Source organism: Podarcis erhardii (genome assembly GCF_964252035.2).
Source record: "Podarcis erhardii genome assembly, chromosome: 15".
In the NCBI taxonomy this organism is placed as follows: Eukaryota; Metazoa; Chordata; class Lepidosauria; order Squamata; family Lacertidae; genus Podarcis; species Podarcis erhardii.
The window spans coordinates 20,244,320-20,266,643 of NC_138505.1; the positions used below are offsets into that span (position 1 = coordinate 20,244,320).

General features: G+C 48.3%; 1 protein-coding gene across 1 annotated transcript in view; it reads right to left on the reverse strand.

Annotated features, from left to right (window-relative positions):
- Positions 1-10,611: 10,611 nt before the first annotated feature.
- The window catches only part of RNFT2 (ring finger protein, transmembrane 2), a 31,668-nt gene continuing 19,955 nt past the window's right edge, over positions 10,612-22,324 (reverse strand). Inside the window, exons 7-10 of the mRNA XM_081841975.1 lie at positions 14,652-14,801; positions 14,054-14,119; positions 11,558-11,659; positions 10,612-10,761 (exon numbers count right to left, since the gene is read on the reverse strand). Coding sequence (XP_081698101.1) covers positions 10,627-10,761; positions 11,558-11,659; positions 14,054-14,119; positions 14,652-14,801 — 453 coding nt within the window. The 3' untranslated portion in view covers positions 10,612-10,626. The remainder of the gene's footprint in view (positions 10,762-11,557; positions 11,660-14,053; positions 14,120-14,651; positions 14,802-22,324) is intronic.

A 22,324-nucleotide genomic window follows, 5' to 3' on the forward strand; every position in this document is an offset into this window, starting at 1 on the left:
TGCTCCCAATGCCCCAAATTTAAAATGTTTAAATAGAGTTCAGAGAACAAAGAGTTCAGGGTGCTGGAATGGTGTCAGTTTTACAGCACATTGTTTTGCCTAGAGCAGAAGAGAAGAGATTTTCACGGGCACTGGTAAATTTCCCGCTTCCGAGACAGTCAAGATGCTTTTTGTTGTTGCAAAACTTAGAGAAGAACAGTCCACGTTCGCTGTATATAAATGTTGCCGTTTGCCCATGGATGTATAGTTGTTGATGCCTTACATTTTTTAGGGCGGTCAATTTTCTTGGGCTGCTCCGTTTTTTTAGGAAGGAGGGAGCGCTTTTTTAAACAAAAACCGACACCAGCTCCTTTTCGGCCGGTATTTGCAACAGGGTTCCTCTCGTATCTTCTGTCCGCCCTCTTTTGAGGTGGGCGGGTCAGTTTTTGTACCGAACCGCACAAGCTCCCCCAGTAACACCCTTCCCCACCCGCAAGCAGGCGAGATGAGAGATGACAGGCAGATTTTGCAATGACTGGGGGATGTTCTCTAACCGAAGGGGAGAGAGACACCTTCTAGCGAGTGGCCGCTGGTGCAGGCACCAGGCGCTAAGGCGTCCGGAGAAGATTATGAGATCATAGTCTGCCCACAGCGTTGCATAATGCGCTCTGGAAGGAACATCATATTAATTTTTAAAGCAGCGTTTGAAGGCGCAGGCATTGCACTCACACCTCCCAAGTAGCAGGGGCATAAGGTTTTTGAGAAGCTGGTCCCCAACAGCTCTGGTTATGATGTCATTCTCCAGACTCTGGCCTGGTGCTTTTCTGTTTCTGTTTCCCAAGGCTGATAGCAGACCTCTCTCTTCTCCGAATGATCCCAGCCTCCCCCTTTACTTCTGTTACTAGCTAGACTTCTGCGAGCACTGAGAAATCTAGGGTCAACGTTGCAGAGGTTAGTTAGTTTCCTTTGAATGAGAGGCATCGCTGGAGACTTCAACAGCGTGAGATTTGCAGAGCAGAGGCAGGATGCATTCCTGCAGCAGGCAGCTCAGCTACTAATCCTGCACCACATTCCCTCCCAAAGAGGGCGAATGCTCTTCAAAGGATTGTTTGATCTTCAGCCCCCTCCCAGATTATGATTATTTTATTTACTATTTATTAGATTTGTATACCGCCCAATGCCCAGAGGTCTCAGGGGGGCTACAACATAAAATCACAATATGAAAACACAAAATGCGTAATAAAAACAAAAACAACCCAATAACCACCACCCCACTTCCCCAACACATTTTAAAAGGGCATTGGATGTCAGTCAGCCCAAGGCCTGGTTAAAGAGGAATGTTTTCTCCTGGCGCTTTAAGGTGTATAATGAAGGCGCCAGGTGAACTTCCCTGGGGAGAGCATTCCACAGACATGGAGCCACTGCAGAGAAGGCCCCGTTCTCGTGCTGCCACCCTCTGGACATCTCAAGGATGATGTACACATCCTCAGAAGATGATCTCAGGGTAGGTTCATATGGAAAGAGGCAGTCCTTGGGGTATTGCTGTCTGAGCTATTTAAGATCTCCCTGATCATTTCACCATTAAGACTGGCTCCAGGCTTCCACCACGCAGCTGGAGGGCCATCATTGCCCCAAACTCTATATTGGAAGGACTGTAGCTCAGCAACAAAGCACATGCCTTTTGCATGCGGAAGGTCCCAGGTCGGACTGCAACTCCCATCACCCCTGACCATCAGCCACGCTGGCTGGCGTGGATGGGAGTTGATATCCCGTGACACTGAGAGCGCACCATGAAGTTTGCTCCTGGTCGAGAGTCATGGGGAGCTGCTGCAAAGTCAGCAGAGATAATAATGAACTACCAGTGACCTGACTCGCGATAAGGCAGCTTCCTATGTTCCTAACTTCTTGATGGGTATGGCACTCCAAAGGCTGGAGTGAGGCTCCCAGCCATCAAGGAACATACGGCTTCAGGAAATGTGTTGAGAACTGTGTTTCCAAAGTCACAAACTCCAGAAGGGCGGCTTTGTCAGTCTGTTATGGCAAACTCGTCTGGCAAACGCATCCCTCATTGCCGGCTGATGACACATTCAACAGAAGCTTCTACCATATTGAATCCAATAATTTTTGATGGTGCTACAAGACACTTTTCTGTCCCTATGTGTAGATTTTCAGAGCAAGAAAATGCAGCTCGATCAAGGCATATATTTTCTTCCCTTTTTTTCTTCAAACATTAATGTAACAGTAGAGGGGGGCTGGGGTGTCAAACGTGATCAATATTGATTCCCCCCTCCCCAAATTCAAGGGCTCAGATGCTAATTCTCAGAGGACCTTGCTCAGATATTAGCTTATTAGTTCATTTTCTGAATAATATCCTCCATCTTCATTCAAGGACCTTGAGGCAATATGCTGGAGGCTCCATCCAAGACCTCCATTTTAACTTCACCGCAACCCTGTGAGGTAGCTTAGGTGGAGAGATCATTTATGAGTGGGAAAGGAGATTTGAACCCCCGATTTCCAACCACTGTTCCACACTGGCTCTAGCTATGCAGAGTACAGTCTGGAGAGTCGCATGTCTCACCCCTGCTCTCTACTTCCTGTCAGGTCTCATTTCCACAGGTCCCATCTGCTGTAGTCCCTACTTTGCCTGCAGTTATAATGGGCTGCAATATTAGTGGATGGCATTACTCAGGACGCCAGAGCTGACCCCGACCCACCAATTGCTAGCTTGCAAGCTGCTCCGCATACCGCATTTTTCAAAAGACCAGCTGAGTCCCAGCGTTTTTATTACTTGCAACATGCCTAATGCCCGCCTGTAAATGGCCGCTCCCGCTTGCCGTACCTGCAGATTTCTTTGTGTCCGTTTTGTGCTCTCGTGCAACGTACACCAATCCTCCCACCACCCCTGTGCGTTAAAACAGGCCTTGCATCCTTTACCACTTTTGTATGTGAGCTGTATACCCTCTGCAACAAGCAGAGCCTTGATAGTTGTGGCCCCGAAGCTATAGAACAAACTCCCCCCTGGCACGGTGGAATCATCCCTCTTTTGCTTGGCAGGGCTGTGAAAAATGGGGAAAGGCTCTTGATTTGTGCGCTGCAGTTTGCAGGTTCAATTCCTTTTTGTCTCTCAGAGCAGGCGATGGGATAGGCTCCTCTGAAACCTAGGAGAACGACTGCCAGTCAGAGCAGACAACACAAGGTTAGAGAGACAAATCCTCTGACTTGTGATATGGCCATTTCGCTCAGCTCCTTATTCAGCAGGCCTTGGGGATCTTGCCCGAGAGCAAGGAAGGGGAGGTTTTGACCCTCTGGTGTTGCTGAAACATAATTCCCACCATCCCTGCTTATTGGCCATGCCGGAGTCCCAACAAATTCTGGAGGGCAAAAGGAACTGACTGCTTGGTTTCTTTCTAGTTATATATCCATCCGTTTCATCTTGTTTTTATTGATTTCATATTGTTGTTATTTGGAGTGCTTCCCCTCTGTTGTTTCACACCAGGGTGGGAACCTTTTATGCCTGAGGGCCGCATTTCCTTCTTGGTAAGCTCCTGAGGGCCACATGGTAGTGGTGGGCGTGGCCAAATGTGGTGGGAGGAGCAATGAATGTAAATTTTACCTTTGGCTGGGGTTGTGGGTTTTTTTTTTTAAACACACACCTCTTTCCTCCATTGGGAAAACGAGGCCTTATCAAAGTTCAAGGGCTCATTCCAGCCAGGAAAAAACACGGGGCAAGGGGCGTGGCCTGGGGAAGGTTCCAAGGGCCAGACAGAGAGAACTGGAGGGCCGCATATGCCCCATAGGCCAAAGGTTCCCCAGCCCTGTTGTATGTAAGCTGTTTTGAATACTTACAAAATAAATAAAAAAGCAAGATACAAATATTTCCAGTAAATGTGGAAGGGGTCATGGGTAATTGTAGTTTTTGGGTACTTGTAACAGGGTTGAATGCAGTTTTCTAATGTGATCTGAACATGAGTTTTGTGTCATTTTGTACATGGAGGTGAATTCCATGAAACAATTTAAGAAAGTTAAGAGTTGATACCTAAGCTGCAGTCAAAAGGAAGCCACGATCCTCAACTCTCCTAGGGACAAAGCTGAGGTCAGGAAATTGCCACGCCATCGCTCAAAGATATCCAGTGGTTCTTTGGGTCGAAAATGCAGGCGCGAAACATTGTCCTCGCAGCTCTTCTCAGTTCCACAGCCAGTCATGCGCTGCTGCCTTGCAAGACGCCTGTCTGGGCACGCTGCAGATTTTATTTTATATTGTATTTAGATAAATTTATAAACCACTTAATAAATAAAAAAGCCTCCAAGCAATGTACATAAGATGGTATAAAACAATTATCAACGGCTCACAGATGAAATCAACAGAAAATTAAAGAATAAGAAGTATATGTAATGAAATCATATATGCCTGGGAATGCCTGCTGGAATAAAGAAGTTTTTAACAGGGGTCTGAAACGGTATATCGCGAGGGTGCCTGCCGAATGTCAAATCAGCAGGGAATTCCACAGAAAGATCAACTCCTTGCAGACACAGAACGAACATTAATAAGTCACTTTGTAACTTTCATTTGCGGCTCGAGGTGGCTTTTTCTTGCCCTTTTGTAAAAGGAATTTCCTATGCTGGAGACTTTGTACATATTTATATTGACTTTATTAAAAAAGGAAAGAAAGGGAAAGCGATTCAAGTTGTGTGTACATTGTCCTGTCTTCAAAATATTCCAAGATCGGTCACTGTAAATGTTTTCTTTCCAACAGATTGTGCAGCTGAGGGAAATGTGGGTGGAAGTCCAACGCACACCAGGAGTGCATGTTGCCTGTTTGCTGTGCATTAGTGGTGCTGAGCAAGGAATTCTGACCTCCTCCACCAACAGACAACTTTCTTCTGAGCTCTAGGCTTCCAAGGCTGACACACCAGCTTGCCTGGGCATTCCATCAGCTGACCACCACGGGCCAATCCCTGCCCACCATTAAAAGCCCATACTTCAATACTGTGGAATATGCATTATGTGACATTTCAGTGAGTGTAAGTTCCACAGATCAGAGTGGTCAGATACACGGAGGGGGCAAGGCAATCCCTTAGGGCAGCCTTTCTCAACCTGTGGGTCCCCAGATGTTGTTGAACTACAACTCCCATCATCCCTAGCTAGCATGGCCAGAGCTCAGGGATGATGGGAGTTGTAGTCAAACAACATCTGGGGACCCACAGGTTGAGAACCGCTGCCTTAGGGTCACAGGTGCCGAACCTGTGGCCCTTCAGATGTTTCCGGACTCCACCTCAGCCCTAGGCAGCGTGGCCAACAGCCAGGGATGATGGGAGTTGTAGTCGTGCCACAACCTAGCCTGACCTTAGACCAAGGTTTCCCAAACTTGGGTCCCCATCATCCCTAGCTAGCAGGACTAGTGGTCAGGGATGATGGGAATTGTAGTCCAAAAACAGCTGGAGGCCCAAGTTTGGGAAATCTTGCCTTAGACTGACCACCAGCTCCATCAATCCCAAGCCATCTGGAGACCTGTCCTTGTTGAGGTGTGGCAATTACTTCCAGTGGGGTGGAGGGTACATTTTAGTGTGCACACATACACCGAGACTTGAACAAACACGGAGGCACAACACACAAACTTGTTTTCCAGTGTACCTAGAGCTAAATCGGGGTAGTAGGGCCCAGAAACCATGTGAGATGCTACCATGATCACAAAACCAAGTGGAACTGCACAACGCAAATGCGTTTCCAACGCAGGTTTGTACATCAAATAAATGTCACCGGTGCGATTCATTCTAAGCGCAATATTTAAAGTTTTTACAGAACTGCATTTTGGGGGATTAGGATGGAGAGGTTACCAAGAGAGGCATGGTGAAAGTGAAAGCATCACTGCCTCTCAGCCTACCTCACAGGGTTGTCGTGAAGATAAATAGGGAGGTGGGGAAATGATGCAAGCTCCATTTCCATTATAATCACTATTACAGTGGTACCTTGGTACTCAAACTTAATCTGTTCCAGAAGTCAGTTCCAAAACCAAAGCGTTCCAAAACCAAGGCACGCTTTCCCATAGAAAGTAATGCAAAATGGATTAATCCGTTCCAGACTTTTAAAAATGATGCCTAAAACAGCAATTTAACATGAATACTATTTAACGAGACCACTAATCCACAAAATGAAAGCAATAAACAATGTACTGCAGTCACACAATCAATCAATCAGTAGCTGAACTGGGTTCCACACAGTCACGAAAACAAAACAAAAAGAGCCGCAAAAACACCAACACAAAATAAATAGCAAAAACAGACCTCAGCATAACACTCATAACAGAAGCGTGGCACTCAAAACGGAGCACGTTTGGCTTCCAAAAAGTGTTCGCAAACCAGAACACTTACTTCCAGGTTTGCAGTGTTTGGGTTCCAAGTTGTTTGAGTACCAAGGCGTTTGAGAACCAAGGTAGGCCTATGAAACTCTGGATGGGTGCCAGTGTCTGGGGAAGTCAGACTTAACCTCGGTTAAAACACCAGGAACACAAGGGCCAAAGACATCCAGCATCCTGTTTTTACAGTGGCCAAACAGGTTGCCTCCAACAGGGGAGGCACAACACAGTCACTGTGGCTAGTAGCCATGGATAGCCTTATCCTCCACAAATTTGCCTAATAACCCTTTCACAGGCATCCAAGTTGACCACCATCACAACACCTTGTTGGGAGCAAGTTCCACGGTTTAGCTTTGCAAAGTACTCCCTTTAAGCTGCAGGTTCCCAGGATCTTCATGCAGGAGCTGATCACAAGAGGGATAGCTCCGTCGGTAGAGCACGAGACTCTCAGTCTCAGGGTTGTGAATTCAAATCCCGTGTTGGGTGGAAGAATTCCTGCATTGCAGGGGGTTGGGCTAGATGACCCCTTGTGGTCCCTTCCAACTCTACCGAGTCTGTCTGCCTATCTACATGAACTGAGGAGAAAGGCAAGAGAGGAGCAGGGAGCCTTGGGCCAATTCAGCAGTAGTGTGTGGTAAGATGCTAGATGGGAAGGGTCCATGACACAGACACACGGTATAAAAGTTCCATTTACACTGAAATCCACACACAGAGGTAGCTTGCCGGACACTCAATGCCCCCATCCAACGGAGCAAGCTTCGTTTAATGTGAGTCCGTTGGCAAGAAGCTTCTGGGAGCTCCGTGGAAATGCTGCTTATATTAACAGAGAGCTTACATATTAGACTCATGGATTCAACTTAAGGCTGGTACCACCGTTGCTTAGCTTCAGGGTTACATATAAAAGAATACAACAACAAACACTAGAACTGAATAAGGTACTAGCTCAAAAAATTGAGTTCAGCTTATTATGTCTAAGACAAACATATTGGAAACAGGGAGAAAATTCTAGCTAATGGTCTAAAACAGAAGAAAACGAACCAAATAATACCTTTAATAAGAAAGAAAAACAACATCGCAGCAACCTCATCAACAGATATAAATAACCATTTCTTTTAATTCTACAAAAAGTTATATGAAGGGCCAGAAAATATACCAGAGGATGAGGTGGAAAACTTTTTTTAGGATATTAAAACTACCAACCATTGAAGAATATAAAAAACATATGCTATCAGCCCCCCTGAAGGTATCAGATATTGAGAATGAAATAGAAACAATGGGAAATGGGAAATCACCTGGACCAGATTGTTTTCCTATAAAATGGTATAAGAACACGAGACTCTTAATCTTAGGGTTGTGGTTTCGAATCCCATGTTGGGCAAAAGATTCCTGCATTGCAGAGGGTTGGACTAGATGACCCTTGTGTCCCCTTTCCAATTCTATGATTTTATGATCCTCAATAACAGCCACCTTGAAAACAGCATCATTTAATCAGAGGAAGTGATGTTTGGCTATAAGAGTTAAAATTTCTGTTTCATTAGCCACCATGACAAATATATGGTTTGTGAGTGATTAACTGCACCCTTCCAGGACCCAGAAGCTTTTCTGATGTGCTGTTTGAGGATTTCATTCCACAACTTCCTTATATATACTAGAATCCTAAACACCTAGCTGGTTGATGCAAATAACCTTTTGGACCATTGCTGATCATGCTGGAGGAAGTAAAAATCAGAGGTGAGGAGCCTGTGGTGTACAACAGAATCTGGAGGACTAACCAGGCTGCCCATCCCTGGGGAAAAGGAAACTCTGGTCTCCAATACTGTTTTCTCAGAAGATAAGGCTAACACAGGGGTGATGTTGACCCTGCGGGCATGCAGGCCAGAGGTTATTGGTGGCCAGGCTTCCCCAAATCTCATGGAAATCGGCTCTCCAGGGAACATGTGGTAGGAAACACAGATTCCTCGACGAAACAAAAGAGCCTGGATGGATCAAACCAAAGCTCCATCCAATGCAGCCTGGATAGCTCAACTGGTTAGAGCAGGCATCCCCAACCTGCGGCCCTCCAGATGTTTTGGTCTCCAACTCCCATGATCGCTAGCTAACAGGACCAGCGGTCAGGGATGATGGGAATTATAGTCCAAAACATCTGGAGGGCCGAAAGTTGGGGATGCCTGGGTTAGAGCATGGTTGTGATAATGCCAAGGTTGCAAGTTCGATCCCCACTTGGGACAGCTGTATATTCTTGAATTGTGCAGGGGGTTGGACTAGATGATCCTTGGGGTCCCTTCCAACTCTACTATTCCATGATTCAATCCCATTTTTAAAAGTGGCAAACCAGATGCCTCTAGAAAGCCCATAAAGCAGGGTGAGAAGGCAAGAGCCCTTGTTGCACCCGAGGCTGGTAGAATGCCTCTAGACAGAGAAGCTCCATTTTGCCATTACGACCATTGATAGGAATATTCCCTGTGAAATATCTGTCCAATACCTCTTTTAAAACAGTATTAACTGGCCATCGCTGAAGCATGGGGTTGCCAATTCCCTTGGTTAATTATGAGCCGTTGTGAACAAGTCCTTCCTTTTAGGTCACCCAAAACGTAAGAGAGGTGGAAACAAGGTGTTTGGTGCCTCTATTATGAACACAGAAAGCTACCTTAACACTCAGCTAGACCCTTCGACCATCGGGCTCATTACTGCCGACAGGGACTGGCAGCAGTTCTGCAGTCTCTCTCAGCAGTACCCGAGACCTGCACATAAAGAAGATGCTCGGCATTCAGAAGAAATGCAGGTGATGTGCCCATCAGATCCCCCACTCGCTTCCAAACATTTATAGGAACATGAAAAGGTGTGTAATACTGAGCTGGTCCATCAGCTTGGTGCTGACCATTAAAGCCCTAAACGGCCTCGGTCCAGTATACCTGAAGGAGCGTCTCCACCCCCATCGTTCTGCCAGGACACTAAGGTCCAGCGCCAAGGGCCTTCTGGCGGTTCCCTCGCTGCGAGAAGCCAAGTTACAGGGAACCAGGGAGAGGGCCTTTTCGGTAGTGGCACCCACCCTGTGGAACGCCCTTCCACCAGATGTCAAAGAAATAAACAACGATCTGGCTTTTAGAAGACATCTGAAGGCAGCCCTGTTTAGGGAAGCTTTTAATGTTTGATGCATTACTGTATTTTAATATTTTGTTGGAAGCTGCCCAGAGTGGCTGGGGAAGCCCAGCCAGATGGGTGGGGTATAAATAATAAATTATTATTATTATTATTATTATTAGCTGTGAGCTATGGAATTTTTCCTTAAAAAGAAGATGCTAGTCCTCATGATTCCAAATGAAGATTGGAATTAAGCAGGAGGCTGCCTTCTACCAAGTGAGGCCATTGGCCAATCTAGCTCAGTACAGCCAACACAGTGATACTCTGGCTTTCCAGAGCCAGTGTGGTGTAGTGGTTAAGAGCAGTAGTCTCGTAATCTGGTGAACTGGGTTTGCTTCCCTGCTCCTCCACATGCAGCTGCTGGATGACCTTGGGCTAGTCACACTTCTTTGAAGTCTCTCAGCCCCATTCACCTCACAGAGTGATTGTTGTGGGGGGGGGGAGAAGAAGGGAAAGGAGAATGTTAGACGCTTTGAGACTCCTTCGGGTAGTGATAAAGTGAGATATCAAATCCAAACTCCTCCTCCTCCTCCTCCCCTTCTCCTCCTCCTCCTCCTTCTTCTTCTTCTTCTTCTTCTTCTTCTTCTTCTTCTTCTTCTTCTTCTTCTTCCCACCTCTACATGAGACCTTCTGAATGCAAAGCAGATGCTCTGCCACTAAGCAATGGCTCTTCCCCTCAAAAAATGTAAGATTCTAGTCCTCATGTATCCAAATCAAGGATGGAAGTAAACAGAATGCTGGCCCATATCCTTGGGTCCACCTAGCTCAATACTGCCTACATGGATTGGTAGCAACCCTCCAGGGTTTCAAACAGAGGGGATGTTTCTCAGCCCCCTCCTGGGAGAGATCCCAGGGATTGAACCAGAGACCTTCTGCATTCAAAGCAGACGCTCTCCCTCCCTTCCCTTAAGAGCCTAGTTGGCTCTGAGCAGAAGAGGCCAACGCAAACATCAAATGTATGAAGGGAGGGCGTTCTTCACAGCTCCTGGCAGGTCCTGAGAGAAGATGCGAGGCTCCAGCAAGACGGGAGGGGAGCAGGGTTGAAATGACTTCAGGTAAGCATGCAGGCAAATGCTCCTTCTTTCCACCACCAAAGAAGACGAAAGAGAAAAGGAAAGAGAGAGAGAGAGAGACGCCATTCTATTCATCCTGTTTAATACACCTGGAAATGAGCCGAAGTGGTACCGTCTTTCCAACACCGCAAGGTCTCCACGGCCACAGAGCGGCACAGCGGGCAGGTCTTCTCCCGGTCAAACCAGAGGCAGAGACACTCTTCGCAAAATACGTGCTTTATAGGCAAAAGGAGCAAAGGTTATTGTCATTATTATGGAACCCGGGACCTTCTGCAGAGGCAAACGGTGCTGAAAATACAGGATGGTGTACAATGAGCAGGAAGCAGCGAGCATGTAGCAATGGAAAGGACCGCTAGGAGGGGCGCCGGAGTATTTGAACGAGCGCCCCTCTGTGGCACTGTGCGGAAATTCATTTTTTAAAAATAAAAAAAATATTGACTAGTAACTTCTTGCTGCTCGGGAGCCACAAAGACACGAGCGCTGGTGGGTGCTGGCAGGTGCCTGAGGTTGCTTGCTGTTGGCGCCGGGCCCAATTCTAAGGAGGCTGAAATCTTTACCCTATCCCCAATTCTTTTTTCCTTCCATTTTTTAAAAATGAATTTCAAAGTGTTGACATATGCAAAGGGGGGGGGGGCTAGCTTCCCAGGCATTCAAAAACTAAAGTAAATAAAAGTAATTAGGATCTAAGCTTGTCCAATGCCCCCTGCCCCCCGGCTGCTGCAAGACAAAAAGCCCTCTTTTCAGTATTAGGAACTAACAGTGTACTCTTCCCAAACAAATAAAGAGCATGGCACTCTTAAACTCGGCGTCGTGCGTTCAAGCCCCATGTTGAGCAAGATTTCATGGAAAGTGCCATTGTGCGTGTCTGTGTGCTGCTGTGACACGTGCAATTTGTATGATCATTCCCCCCTCCCCCAGTTTGGCAAACTAAGCCCAGAGGCGACTTAGCAAGCCGGGTGAGGACAGCGCCACTTTGCCCAGGCTGCCCTGCACCCAACCAGTCCGCATTACCTGGCATAAGAGGATCAGGGGTTCCCGGAACTCAGCCTGGCAGATGGCACAGATGTCGCCAGCCTCACTGCACTGCTGGCTGGTGGCACGGACCCCGTAGGTCTGGAAAAAGGAGGAAGAAGCATGTAGTCAAAATGACAGGATGACACCGTTCAGTTTGATATTTCAATCCTGCCTTCTCCCCTGTCTTTTATACCCACAACAACCCTGTGAGGTAGGTCAGGCAGCGACACACAGGCTGGGTCACCCCGTGTCGGGTGTCAGGGAATCCGATCCTCCCCCCCCCCACACCCCACAGTAGGCTGCCAGGAACAAATAAACAAGGGGAATTCTTACCACGGTCTTTTATTCAATATTCACAGAGAAAAGCAGCCTCTTGGAGTAATAGCGTTGCTCCGAGTAATCACCACCCCACTTCTCTCCTCAATCGTTAACAGCACCACCCCCATTACAGTGGTCGCTTAGGGCCATTTGTCTCTGAGCCCTTTGCTCTCCTACTTTCAATGCTCACCGGGTTCTGGGGAAAGGGGGGTCTGGAATGCTTTCTAGTGATAACGTGTCAGCCAGCTGCTCCAGCTCTGCTTCCCCCTCGTCTTCCCCCATTATTTCCCAGCTTCTCTCCTCCTCTGCCTCTGAGCTATGGCCTCCCGCAAACCACTGTTGTATATCTATACAGTGGCACCTTGGGTTACAGACGCTTCAGGTTATACAGTGGTACCACGGGTTAAGTACTTAATTCGTTCCGGAGGTCCGTACTTAACCTGAAACTGTTCTTAACCTGAAGCACCACTTTAGCTAATGGGGCCTCCTGCTGCTGCCGCGCCGTCGGAGCACGATTTCTGTTCTCATCCTGAAGCAAAGTTTTTAACCTGAAGCACTATTTCTTGGTTAGCGGAGTCTGTAACCTGAAGCATATGTAACCCGAGGTACCACTGTATACGCTTCAGGTTACAGACTCCGCTAACCCAGAAATATTACCTCGGGTTAAGAACTTTGCTTCAGGATGAGAACAGAAATTTCACTATGGCGGCAGCGGGAGGCCCCATTAGCTAAAGTGGTACCTCAGGTTAAGAACAGTTTCAGGTTAAGAACAGACCTCCAGAACGAATTAAGTTCTTAACCCAAGGTACCACTGTACTGTCTTCCTCTTCTCTGGAAGGTTCAGGCTGGGCAGGCGGTCTCCACCATTCCTCCTCTGTCCAGTCCCTGATACCCTGCGGGATTCGTGGCTGAGGGGGATTCGAACCCCGGTCTCCCAGGCCCTAGCTCGGCACTCTTCACTGTTATACTGCACCGCCTCTCAAATGTGAGGCATAGGGGCAGTTGCCCACATGAAAGTAACTCCAATGCAAAACATCCCTACAACACCCCGAGGGCCGCACTCCCTTCTGGGCAACTTTCTAAGGGCCAGGGACAAAGGTGGGTGGTACAACAAATATACCGTATTTTTCGCTCTATAGGACGCACTTTTTCCCCTGCAAAAATGAAGGGGAAATGTGTGTGCATCCTATGGAGCGAATGCAGGCTCCTTGGCTTCACGGAGACGCGCCTGACCTGGAAGCCAGAGGAGGAACAGAAGGGTCTCCTTCTGTTCCTTCTCCAGCTTCACTGAAGGGGCAGTGCCCCTTCAGCGACACGCCTGTCCTGGCTTCTGCCTTAGCCGTGCGCAGCCTCTTCGGGCAGGGGGAGCCTTCATCCCGCTGCCCTGAAGAGGCTTGGCGCGGTTATCCCAGAAGCCAGAACAGCCACATGGTATCCCAGAAGCCAGATCCCTCTTGCTGTTCTGGCTTCTGGGATTCAGAATAATTTTTTCTTGTTTACCTCCTTCAAAACTAGGTGCACCCTATGCAGCGAAAAATACGGTAATTTTTTACCTTTGTGGGATGGCTTCCCCACGCACCCTCCTTGGTTCTCCCATCCAGAGAGGCAAGAGCAGGCATAGGCAAACTCACCCCCCCAGATGTTTTGGGACTACAACTCCCATCACCCCCAGCTAACAGTACCAGTGGTTAGGGATGATGGGAGTTGTAGTCCCAAAACATCTGGAGGGCTGAGTTTGCCTATGCCTGGGCAAGAGGCATGGCCGGAGTTCAAGGCCACGTATCCAGCCAGGGCAGAAACACTTGGCTGTCAAACAGGGCTGGTGAGGGGTGTGGCTGGGGATTGGAGGCGTGGCCTAGGGAGAGTTCTGAGGGCCAGGTAGAGAAGGCTGGTGGGCCACATTTGAGCCCGTCTGTCCGCCTTTGTCTATACATTTAAGCACTGGCTGCCATTGCTTCTTCATTGCTTGCTTTGGGTCGAATACAGCCGAGAATAATTTCCTGCGATTTCCAGGGATGTGCTAACTTAGCTGGACTCTTCAAATCTTTCCTAACCGGCGCAATGCTAGAAATTCCCCGCGTCAGTCACTTGCCGCTCCGATGGATGCTCTTCCTTGCCATTGTTGAAGCATCCAATTATCTTAATTATAGGAAAGCAAAGCAGCTGCCTACGTACCTGGGGGGTGCAAAGGACCTTCAGTGCTTTCCTCACACTTCCCACGCGACCGCAGATGTCAAAAGACTGGAACAAAAAGAGGTAGAAATTCACCGTAGGATGAGGGGGTGGGGGGGGAGGAGGTGCTATTTCTGTCTTTCAAGGAAAGCGACAGCATTTTCTCTGAAGCGAGATCAAAGCTTCGCCTGTTGAATGGCAGCCTGCTGGGAGGCTGATAAAACCAACACTGGCGACTAAACCTGCACTCTAGCGCAGTGTGAATGGGCGCTGACGTCCTCACAAAGGAACACAGAATGCTGCTTTATCCCAGATCAGGCTACTTGTCTTATCTTGACCAATGTTTCCTACTCTGGCTGGCAGCAGCTTTCCAGGGTCTCGAGCAGAAAATGGTTTTTCTCATGACTTGATGGGATTTTTAAAAAAATATAATAAAAATATAATACTACATTTATATCCCACTTTTCCTGCAAGGAGCTCAAAGTGGAGCAGCTGGTTCTCCTTCCTCCTCATTTAATCCCCACCACAACCCTGTGAGGCAGGTTAGACTGTAAGTGGCCTAAAGCTTTCCCCATCCCTGACCCTCAGGTCAACCACTTACTTTGCAGAGGCTGTACAAGATCAGGAGAATCCCCCCGAGGAAATAGCTGCTGGACGGGTCGTCCCCCATGATGTATTTATACCACAGCTGGATGGGGACCAGGGAGCGAAACAGCTGGCTCAGCTCCTCAATGACCAGGTAGAACTTGCCCTGTAGGAGAGAGAGAAACTCAGGTAAGGCTACTTCCAGGCTATCACCTGGAACCATAGAACTAGCAAATCCAGGTTGCCCAGTTCATTTATTCCTTTATTACACCCAACCGTTCACATACACCCCTCTGCAGCAACCTGGACTAAATCTATAAACAGGTTTGCCACTGCATCTGAGGTTTCAAAGGACCATGTTTAAAGCATATCATATTAAGGAAAGAAAGAGTTTTTGAACAGGTGTTTCCTGTATGTAGAACTTGCTAGGAGTTAATCTGAAGTTCTGATTTTATTTAAAGCAGAGTTTCCCAAACTTGTGTCTCCAACTACTTGGGGACTACAACTCCTATCATCCCTAGCTAGCACGACCAGTGGGAATTGTAGTTCAAAAACAGCTGGAGACCCAAGTTTGGGAAACCCTGATTTAAAGGATTTGTGCCCTGCTCTTCAGCCCCAAAGGCTCCCCCAGTGGCTTACTTATGATCTGTTACAACCAGACAGTCCCTGCCCCTGAGGTCTTACAATCTAAAAGAAAAACATGACACACAAGAAAAAAGGAACAAGGAGGGAAGAGGAAAACACCAATCAAAACTCAGGCACCCATTTCTAAAACTGTTGTTCCTGTATTGACCAGCTAGCACATTTCGGGGGGGGGGGGGGCTGGATGAAGCCTGGCTTTCGGCAAAGCTAACAAACTGCGCCTTCTGCTTCTCCGTTCCCCTCCCCTCCTGGGCCACTAATTTTGTTTTTCTGTGCCAGACACTCTACAATACGATATACTGGCACATTTATCAGTAATTCCATGGCTATGGTTTTCTGTTTTCTTTTGATCGGGATTGTTTCCTACATTCGTATGAAGTTTCTTTCTGAGCATCGGTCCCTGAGTGTTGAAATAAAGAGAGTGAACGACGGACTGCTTTGCTCAGCTCCCAGGCATAGCTGTCAACGTTTCCCTTTCCTTGCGAGGAATCCTATTCGGAATAAGGGAATTTCCCTTTAAAAGGGGGAAACATTGACAGCTATGCTCCCAGGCCCCCTCACCCACTCGCAGGAGCTCAGCAGCCTGGCAGGCAGCACTTGGGCCCTTTTGAAAACCCAGGACCAGGATCTTTTCCCGTGCATCTGTCCCGATGCGCTCGGCTTTAACAGAGCAAACCGCTGTGGGACCTGCAAAGCAATTTAGATCAGTGTTTACCTCCTGGCTGGCTGGCCTCCTGGGAAGAGGAAGGCGGCTCAAAAATACAGTCGTCATATCTTCCAGTCCCAGGGGGTGCTGTGCCTCTCGCCTTTGTCCCAGCCTTCTCCTACCTCTACGGCCCTCCAGATGTTTGAGGAGAGGGTGCCCAGTCTTCTCAAGTTGTGGGGAGGGCTCAAATCAACTAAAATGTCCAGGGCAGCTGTTTACCAGCTCCATGTGGTATGCAGGCTGAGACCCTACCTGCCTGAGGACTGCCTCGCCCGAGTGGTGCATGCTCTAGTTATCTCTCACTTGGATTACTGCAATGCGCTCTACGTGGGGCTACCTTTGAAGGTGACCCGGAAACTACAACTAATCCAGAATGCGGCAGCTAGACTGGTCACTTGGAGCGGCCGCCGAGACCACTTAACACTGGTCTTGAAAGATCTACATTGGCTCCCAGTACGTTTCCGAGCACAATTCAAAGTGTTGGTGCTGACCTTTAAAGCCCTAAATGGCCTCAGTCCAGTATATCTGAAGGAGCGTCTTCACCCCCATCGTTCTGCCCGGACACTGAGGTCCAGTGCCAAGGGCCTTCTGGCGGTTCCCACACTGTGAGAAGCCAAGTTACAGGGAACCAGGCAGAGGGCCTTCTCGGTAGTGGCACCCACCCTGTGGAACCCCCTCCCACCAGATGTCTAAGAAAAGAACAACTACCAAACTTTTAGAAGAAATCTGAAGGCAGCCCTCTTTAGGGAAGCTTTTAATGTTTAACAGACCACTGTATTTTAATACTTTGTTGGAAGCCACCCAGAGTGGCTGGGGAAACACAGCCAGATGGGAGGGGTATAATTATTATTATTATTATTATTATTATTATTATTATTATTATTATTATTATTAAAGCCCACTGGGCAGCTCAGGAGGAAGCTGCCTTATACTGAGTCCGGCCACCTGCAGCTCAGCGACACTGCCTGGCCGCGGTTCTCTCTCCCAGTCCTACTTGGGGATGTCAGGAATCGAACCTGGGACCTTCTGCGAGCAAAGCAGATGTCCTAACCCCTGAGCTACAACCCTTCTCTTAAGAACGTCAGAATGTGCCTTATCAGGTCACTGGTCCATCTAGTTCAGTCTTGTCCATACTGGCTGCTAGCTATTCCGGGGGTTTCCAGGCAGATCCTGGGACCTTCTGTGGGCAAAAGAGGTGATGGATATTATTCAGAACCATGAGGACTAGAACATTTATTGGGGGGGGCACATCTGAGCACTAGAGCACCTGCTCTGCATGGGAAAAGTCCCAGGTTCAACCCCCAAGACAGGGCGGGAAAAAGATCCTGCCCAAAATCCTGCAGAGCTGCTAGTCAGAGTTGGCAGCACTGAGAGAGATAGACTGATGGCCTGACCAGTGAGCTCCCTGTGTCATCACTGTAGACTTTATTGCAGTAGCCAAAGGCCATGGCATCATCCGAAAACACTGACGATCACTACATAGACAATAAGGTAAAGGTAAAGGGGCCCCTGACCATTAGGTCCAGTCGTGGCCAACTCTGGGGTTGCGGCACTCATCTCGCTTTATTGGCCGAGGGAGCCGGCGTACAGCTTCTGAGTCATGTGGCCAGCATGACTAAGCCGCTTCTGGCGACCCAGTGCAGCGCACGGAAACGCCGTTTACCTTCCCACCGGAGCAGTACCTATTTATCTACTTGCACTTTGATGTGCTTTCGAACTGCTAGGTTGGCAAGAGCAGGGACCGAGCAACGGGAGCTCACCCCATCGCAGGGATTCGAACCACCGACCTTCTGATCGGTAAGTCCTAGGATCTGTGGTTTAACCCACAGCACCACCCGCGTCCTACATAGACCGTCAAATCTGCTAAAATTACATAGGATAAGATGCAATTCTCATACAGAATACACAAACTAAATCTCTCAAGTCCCCCTGTGCCTCCCAGAACAGGGGGCTTCACACACACCCCAGCAGAGGAGAAGCTTGAATTTATATACTGGGGGAGTTATTTGCACTGCTGCTTTTGTAGACTTGAGAAACATTTAAAAGAAAAGAGGTAACTCGTGTTTACACGGCCGATTTCCATCCATTCTCCAATACTGGCTCCTTGCTGCCAGCGAGAACCAGGGGGATTAAGCCCATTAGGGTCCTGGAGGAGAACAGCAGGCTCGGCCCCCTCCCTCCCTCCTTCCCCCCCGGGGGTCCCCCAGGATGAGATCACCTGGCAATGCAGTCCTCCTCGCTCTCTCCCTCTCTCGCTGAGCAAATCGAAGGGCTTTGGAGAGCTTCGGCATTTCGGATGATCTCATATCCCCCGGGAAAGCGAGTGAGGTCACGCCAGCCGCTTACTCAAGGACCCGGCCGCCCCCCGCCTCCGCCTCCCGAGGGGCCCATCGAGCGGAGCAAATCTGTAATGGCAACAGCCTGAGATCCCAAGCGCAGGCCATTTAGTAGATTAGAAGGGAGGCTCTGGAGCAAAGCGTGCGGCTCTTTGCAGGGGGTAGCCGCTTGCTAATGAGGAGGCTGTCAGCGGCGTTTGGCAAGGCAGGCGGCCTGCACAAAGTCCTCTCGGCTCCCTACTCCTCTGTTGTAGGTGCAAAACGAGGAAGGACTCGCAGGTCTTTCGGGGTTACTTTTGCCTTTAGGCCTAGTCCGGCCAGCTCACCAGGTAATGGCATACCCTCCAACATTTCTCCGATGAAAATAGGGACGTCCTATTCTATATTAACTCCTGCCAACCTAGGAGTTTGAAAGCATGTCAAAGTGCAAGTAGATAAATAGGTACCACTCCGGCGGGAAGGTAAACGGCGTTTCCATGCGCTGCTCTGGTTCGCCAGAAGCAGCTTAGTCATGCTGGCCACATGACCCGGAAGCTGTACGCCAGCTCCCTTGGCCAATAAAGTGAGATGAGCGCCGCAACCACTGACCTTCTGATCGGCATTGCTAACTCTACAGAATAGGCATTTTTGTGAATATGTGTATAAGACAGTAGATCCACAGACATACGTGTGAGTAGATTGATCAACAACAGGCTCGTCCCCTCTCCATTAAATCTTCTGCCCAAACAGGTTTTTCAGGTGAGAAAATATTCCATATTTTTATTACTGGAACATATTTATAGGATCACATCCCTGCCCCGGGCTTGGGAGACGATGGATCAATATCGGTTGAGAAGTACGCACAATCCCGCCGATCAATTCACATTTTCTACCAGTGTTTGCAAACAAAGCATACAGGCCAGGCATTTTTCCAAACCAGAGTGGCACCATCAAGGCAGGACTCTGGAGGCAGCTATCGGGGGTCGGTGCTCAGCAGAATGAGCGGTAGGGCCTCAAAATCTAAGGTGACTGCCTTTCCTTCACACACTACTGTCTGAAGAGAGGGCCCCAATAACATAATTAGGTCTAGAGGTGTGGGACTCCAGGCCTGGGGTATGAATGTGGCCCCTCAGGCCACTCTATCTGGCCCTCAGGGCTTTCCCTAGGCCACACCCCTTCTCATCAGCCCTGCTTCACACTCTCCCTGAGTATTTGAGCTATTCCCAGCCCCTCTGCTTATCCAGATGGATCGAGAGGGGTGCGCAAGCGTGTGTGGAACTGCTGCCCAAAGCTCAAAACTCACAAGTGGTGCTCCGCCTACTCTGGCTCTGGCTCCGCCCACCACTGGGATGGGGGTGCCCCAAAGGAACTGCAGTTCACTCCAAGTAGAGTCTTAGAAAGCACAACCAGTGAAGCCCACTGTATAATGGATGTAACATTATCATCATCATCATTTCAATTTATATACTACTCTTTATCAGAAGATCCCAGGGTAGTATACAACATTAAGAAACACATTACATAGGGTCACCATATTTCAAAAAGAGAAAATCCAGACACAAAGGGGGTTTTTTGGGGGGTGGGGGCAAAGTTGTTGAGCTTTTTCTTTTCTTTTTTTAAGGGTGGGAGCAAAATCTCCCCCCAAAATGAAGTTTTTCAGCTATTTTTAAGGAAATTCGCTAAAAAAACCTCAACACTTCTGACATGGGTTGTCACACGCCCAGGTTTCCCCCGATTTTCTTATATTCCGCCCGGACGCTATTTCCAACAGATGAATCCCAGATATGCCCAGGAAATCCCAGACATATGACAGCCGTACATTACAGAACATCAATGATAAAAACATAACAAGAAGCATACTGACAGCTTAATAATAAAATATCATAATAACAGTCCTCTTCCCCACACTATCACAAGCCATAGATTATTTAATAGCCATAGGCATCAGTAAAGAGGAATTGTTTTTGCCTGGTGCCTAAAGTCATGTAATGATGGCGCCAGGCGAGCCTCTCTGGGGAGAGCATTCCATAATCAGGGAGCCACCACAGAAAAGCCTGTTCTCTTGTTGCCACTCTCCAAAGCTTTCTGGGATGGGGGACGGAGAGAAGGTTCTCCGATGACAAGCACGGGGTCTGGGTCAATGCGTATGGGGAGTTACAATCCTTAAGGTACTGAGGGTCACAGTCGCCGCTGAGTGGTGGCATGCAAAGGCACTTTGCGTGAGAACAACCATTCCCTCCCTCCCTCCCTGGCATACCTTTAAGAAACCGCAGTTATCCCTAACCTGAAAAGCCCAACGGATACCAGAGACACAGCGCTGGAGCGCTTTGAAACAGCTGCGGCCCTCTCTTCCCTCAAGAGGGCCTTGGCTACACCTCTCCCGAATGCCCTCCATTAAAAACAACACAACAAGCAGATACCATTTGGGTTCAATAGAAAACGAATTAAAGTAAATTAAAACGGCCAGAGCCATGTGGCTCCTCGAGGCGCCTATTGTTGTCCGGGCGGCAAATGGCAGGTTTTCATTTACACCGCTAAGGAGCGACAGCTTGAGGGGTGTGGGTGATTAGTATTTTTTAAGGCAAGCAACAGAAATACTCATGATGGAAATTTGGGAAATGCTAGACGCCTCCTCTTCCTCCTGGTGCATGCAAGCCTCTGAATGTGACGCGGGGAAAACAGATAGAGAAAAAGTTTTCCTCCCTCTCTCCTAACGCTAGAATTCCTGGTTGTCCAACGAGCTGAATTTTGGGAGATCTGCAACAGGTAAAATGGAAGCACTTCTTTGTGCAGCAGTACAGAGTTAAACTACAGAACTTGGCAGTGATGGCCAACAATTTGGAGGGTTTTTTTAAAAGATTAGGCAAATTTTGGAGGTGCATGAGGTCATCAATGGCTACCAGCAGTGGCAAACTTACATTTTTGGGAGCCTGAAGCCTGAACAGTTAAGGGGCCCCCTTCACAACCAGCAAGGAGGCCTGGGTAGCCACTGTCATCTTCTTCAATGGGGTTGTTCCACAACAGATCACCACATACATACATACATACATACAATCAGATTTGCATTAAAGATGCTGTACTGGATTATCTCACATGCCAAAGTCACTGGAGTGAATAAAAAATTCCTATGCCTTATAGTTTTTTGGGACGTGGGTGGCGCTGTGGGTTAAACCACAGAGCCTAGGACTTGCTGATCAGAAGGTCAGCGGTTCAAATCCCCGCGACGGGGTGAGCTCCTGTTGCTCAATCCCTGCTCCTGCCAACCTAGCAGTTCGAAAGCACACCAAAGTGCAAGTAGATAAATAGGTACCGCTCCAGCGGGAAGGTAAACGGCGTTTCCATGCGCTGCTCTGGTTCGCCAGAAGCGGCTTAGTCATGCTGGCCACATGACCCGGAAGCTGTACACCGGCTCCCTCGGCCAATAAAGTAAGATGAGCGCTGCAACCCCAGAGTCGGTCACGACTGGACCTAATGGTCAGGGGTCCCTTTACCTTTACCTATAGTTTTTTAGTTGTGGGTGGGTGGGTGGGTGTGAAAATTAAGGGAAATTGGGGAAATGTTATATACATGCATGATGTACTTTTTCAAGCAAAATTTCAAGCAATGTGGTCTTCTGGGGCCTCTCGAGGATTAAGGGTCCTCAAGATTAAGTATTATTAGTCTAATAGTAGATCTGCCCTCGGCTACTAGCCACAATGGCTATGCTCTGCCTCCATTGTTGAAGGCAGCAATACTTCTGAATACCACGTGCTGGAAAACACAAGAGGGGAGAGTGGACTTGTGTTCGAATCCTGCTTGCGTGTTTCCCACAGGCATGTGGCTGGCCGCTGTAAGAACAAGATGCTTGACTAGATGGGCCATTGGCCTGATCCAGCAGGCTCACCTCATGCCCTTATGTACAAAACAGCAGATGGCTGGAGACAACACATAGGTTTTCTGTCTTTTCTCAAAGACCATGAGATCTAGAAGCTTGCCTCTTTTTTCTTTTTTTAAGGGATTTTAAAAACTCATACAAAGCTAACGGTT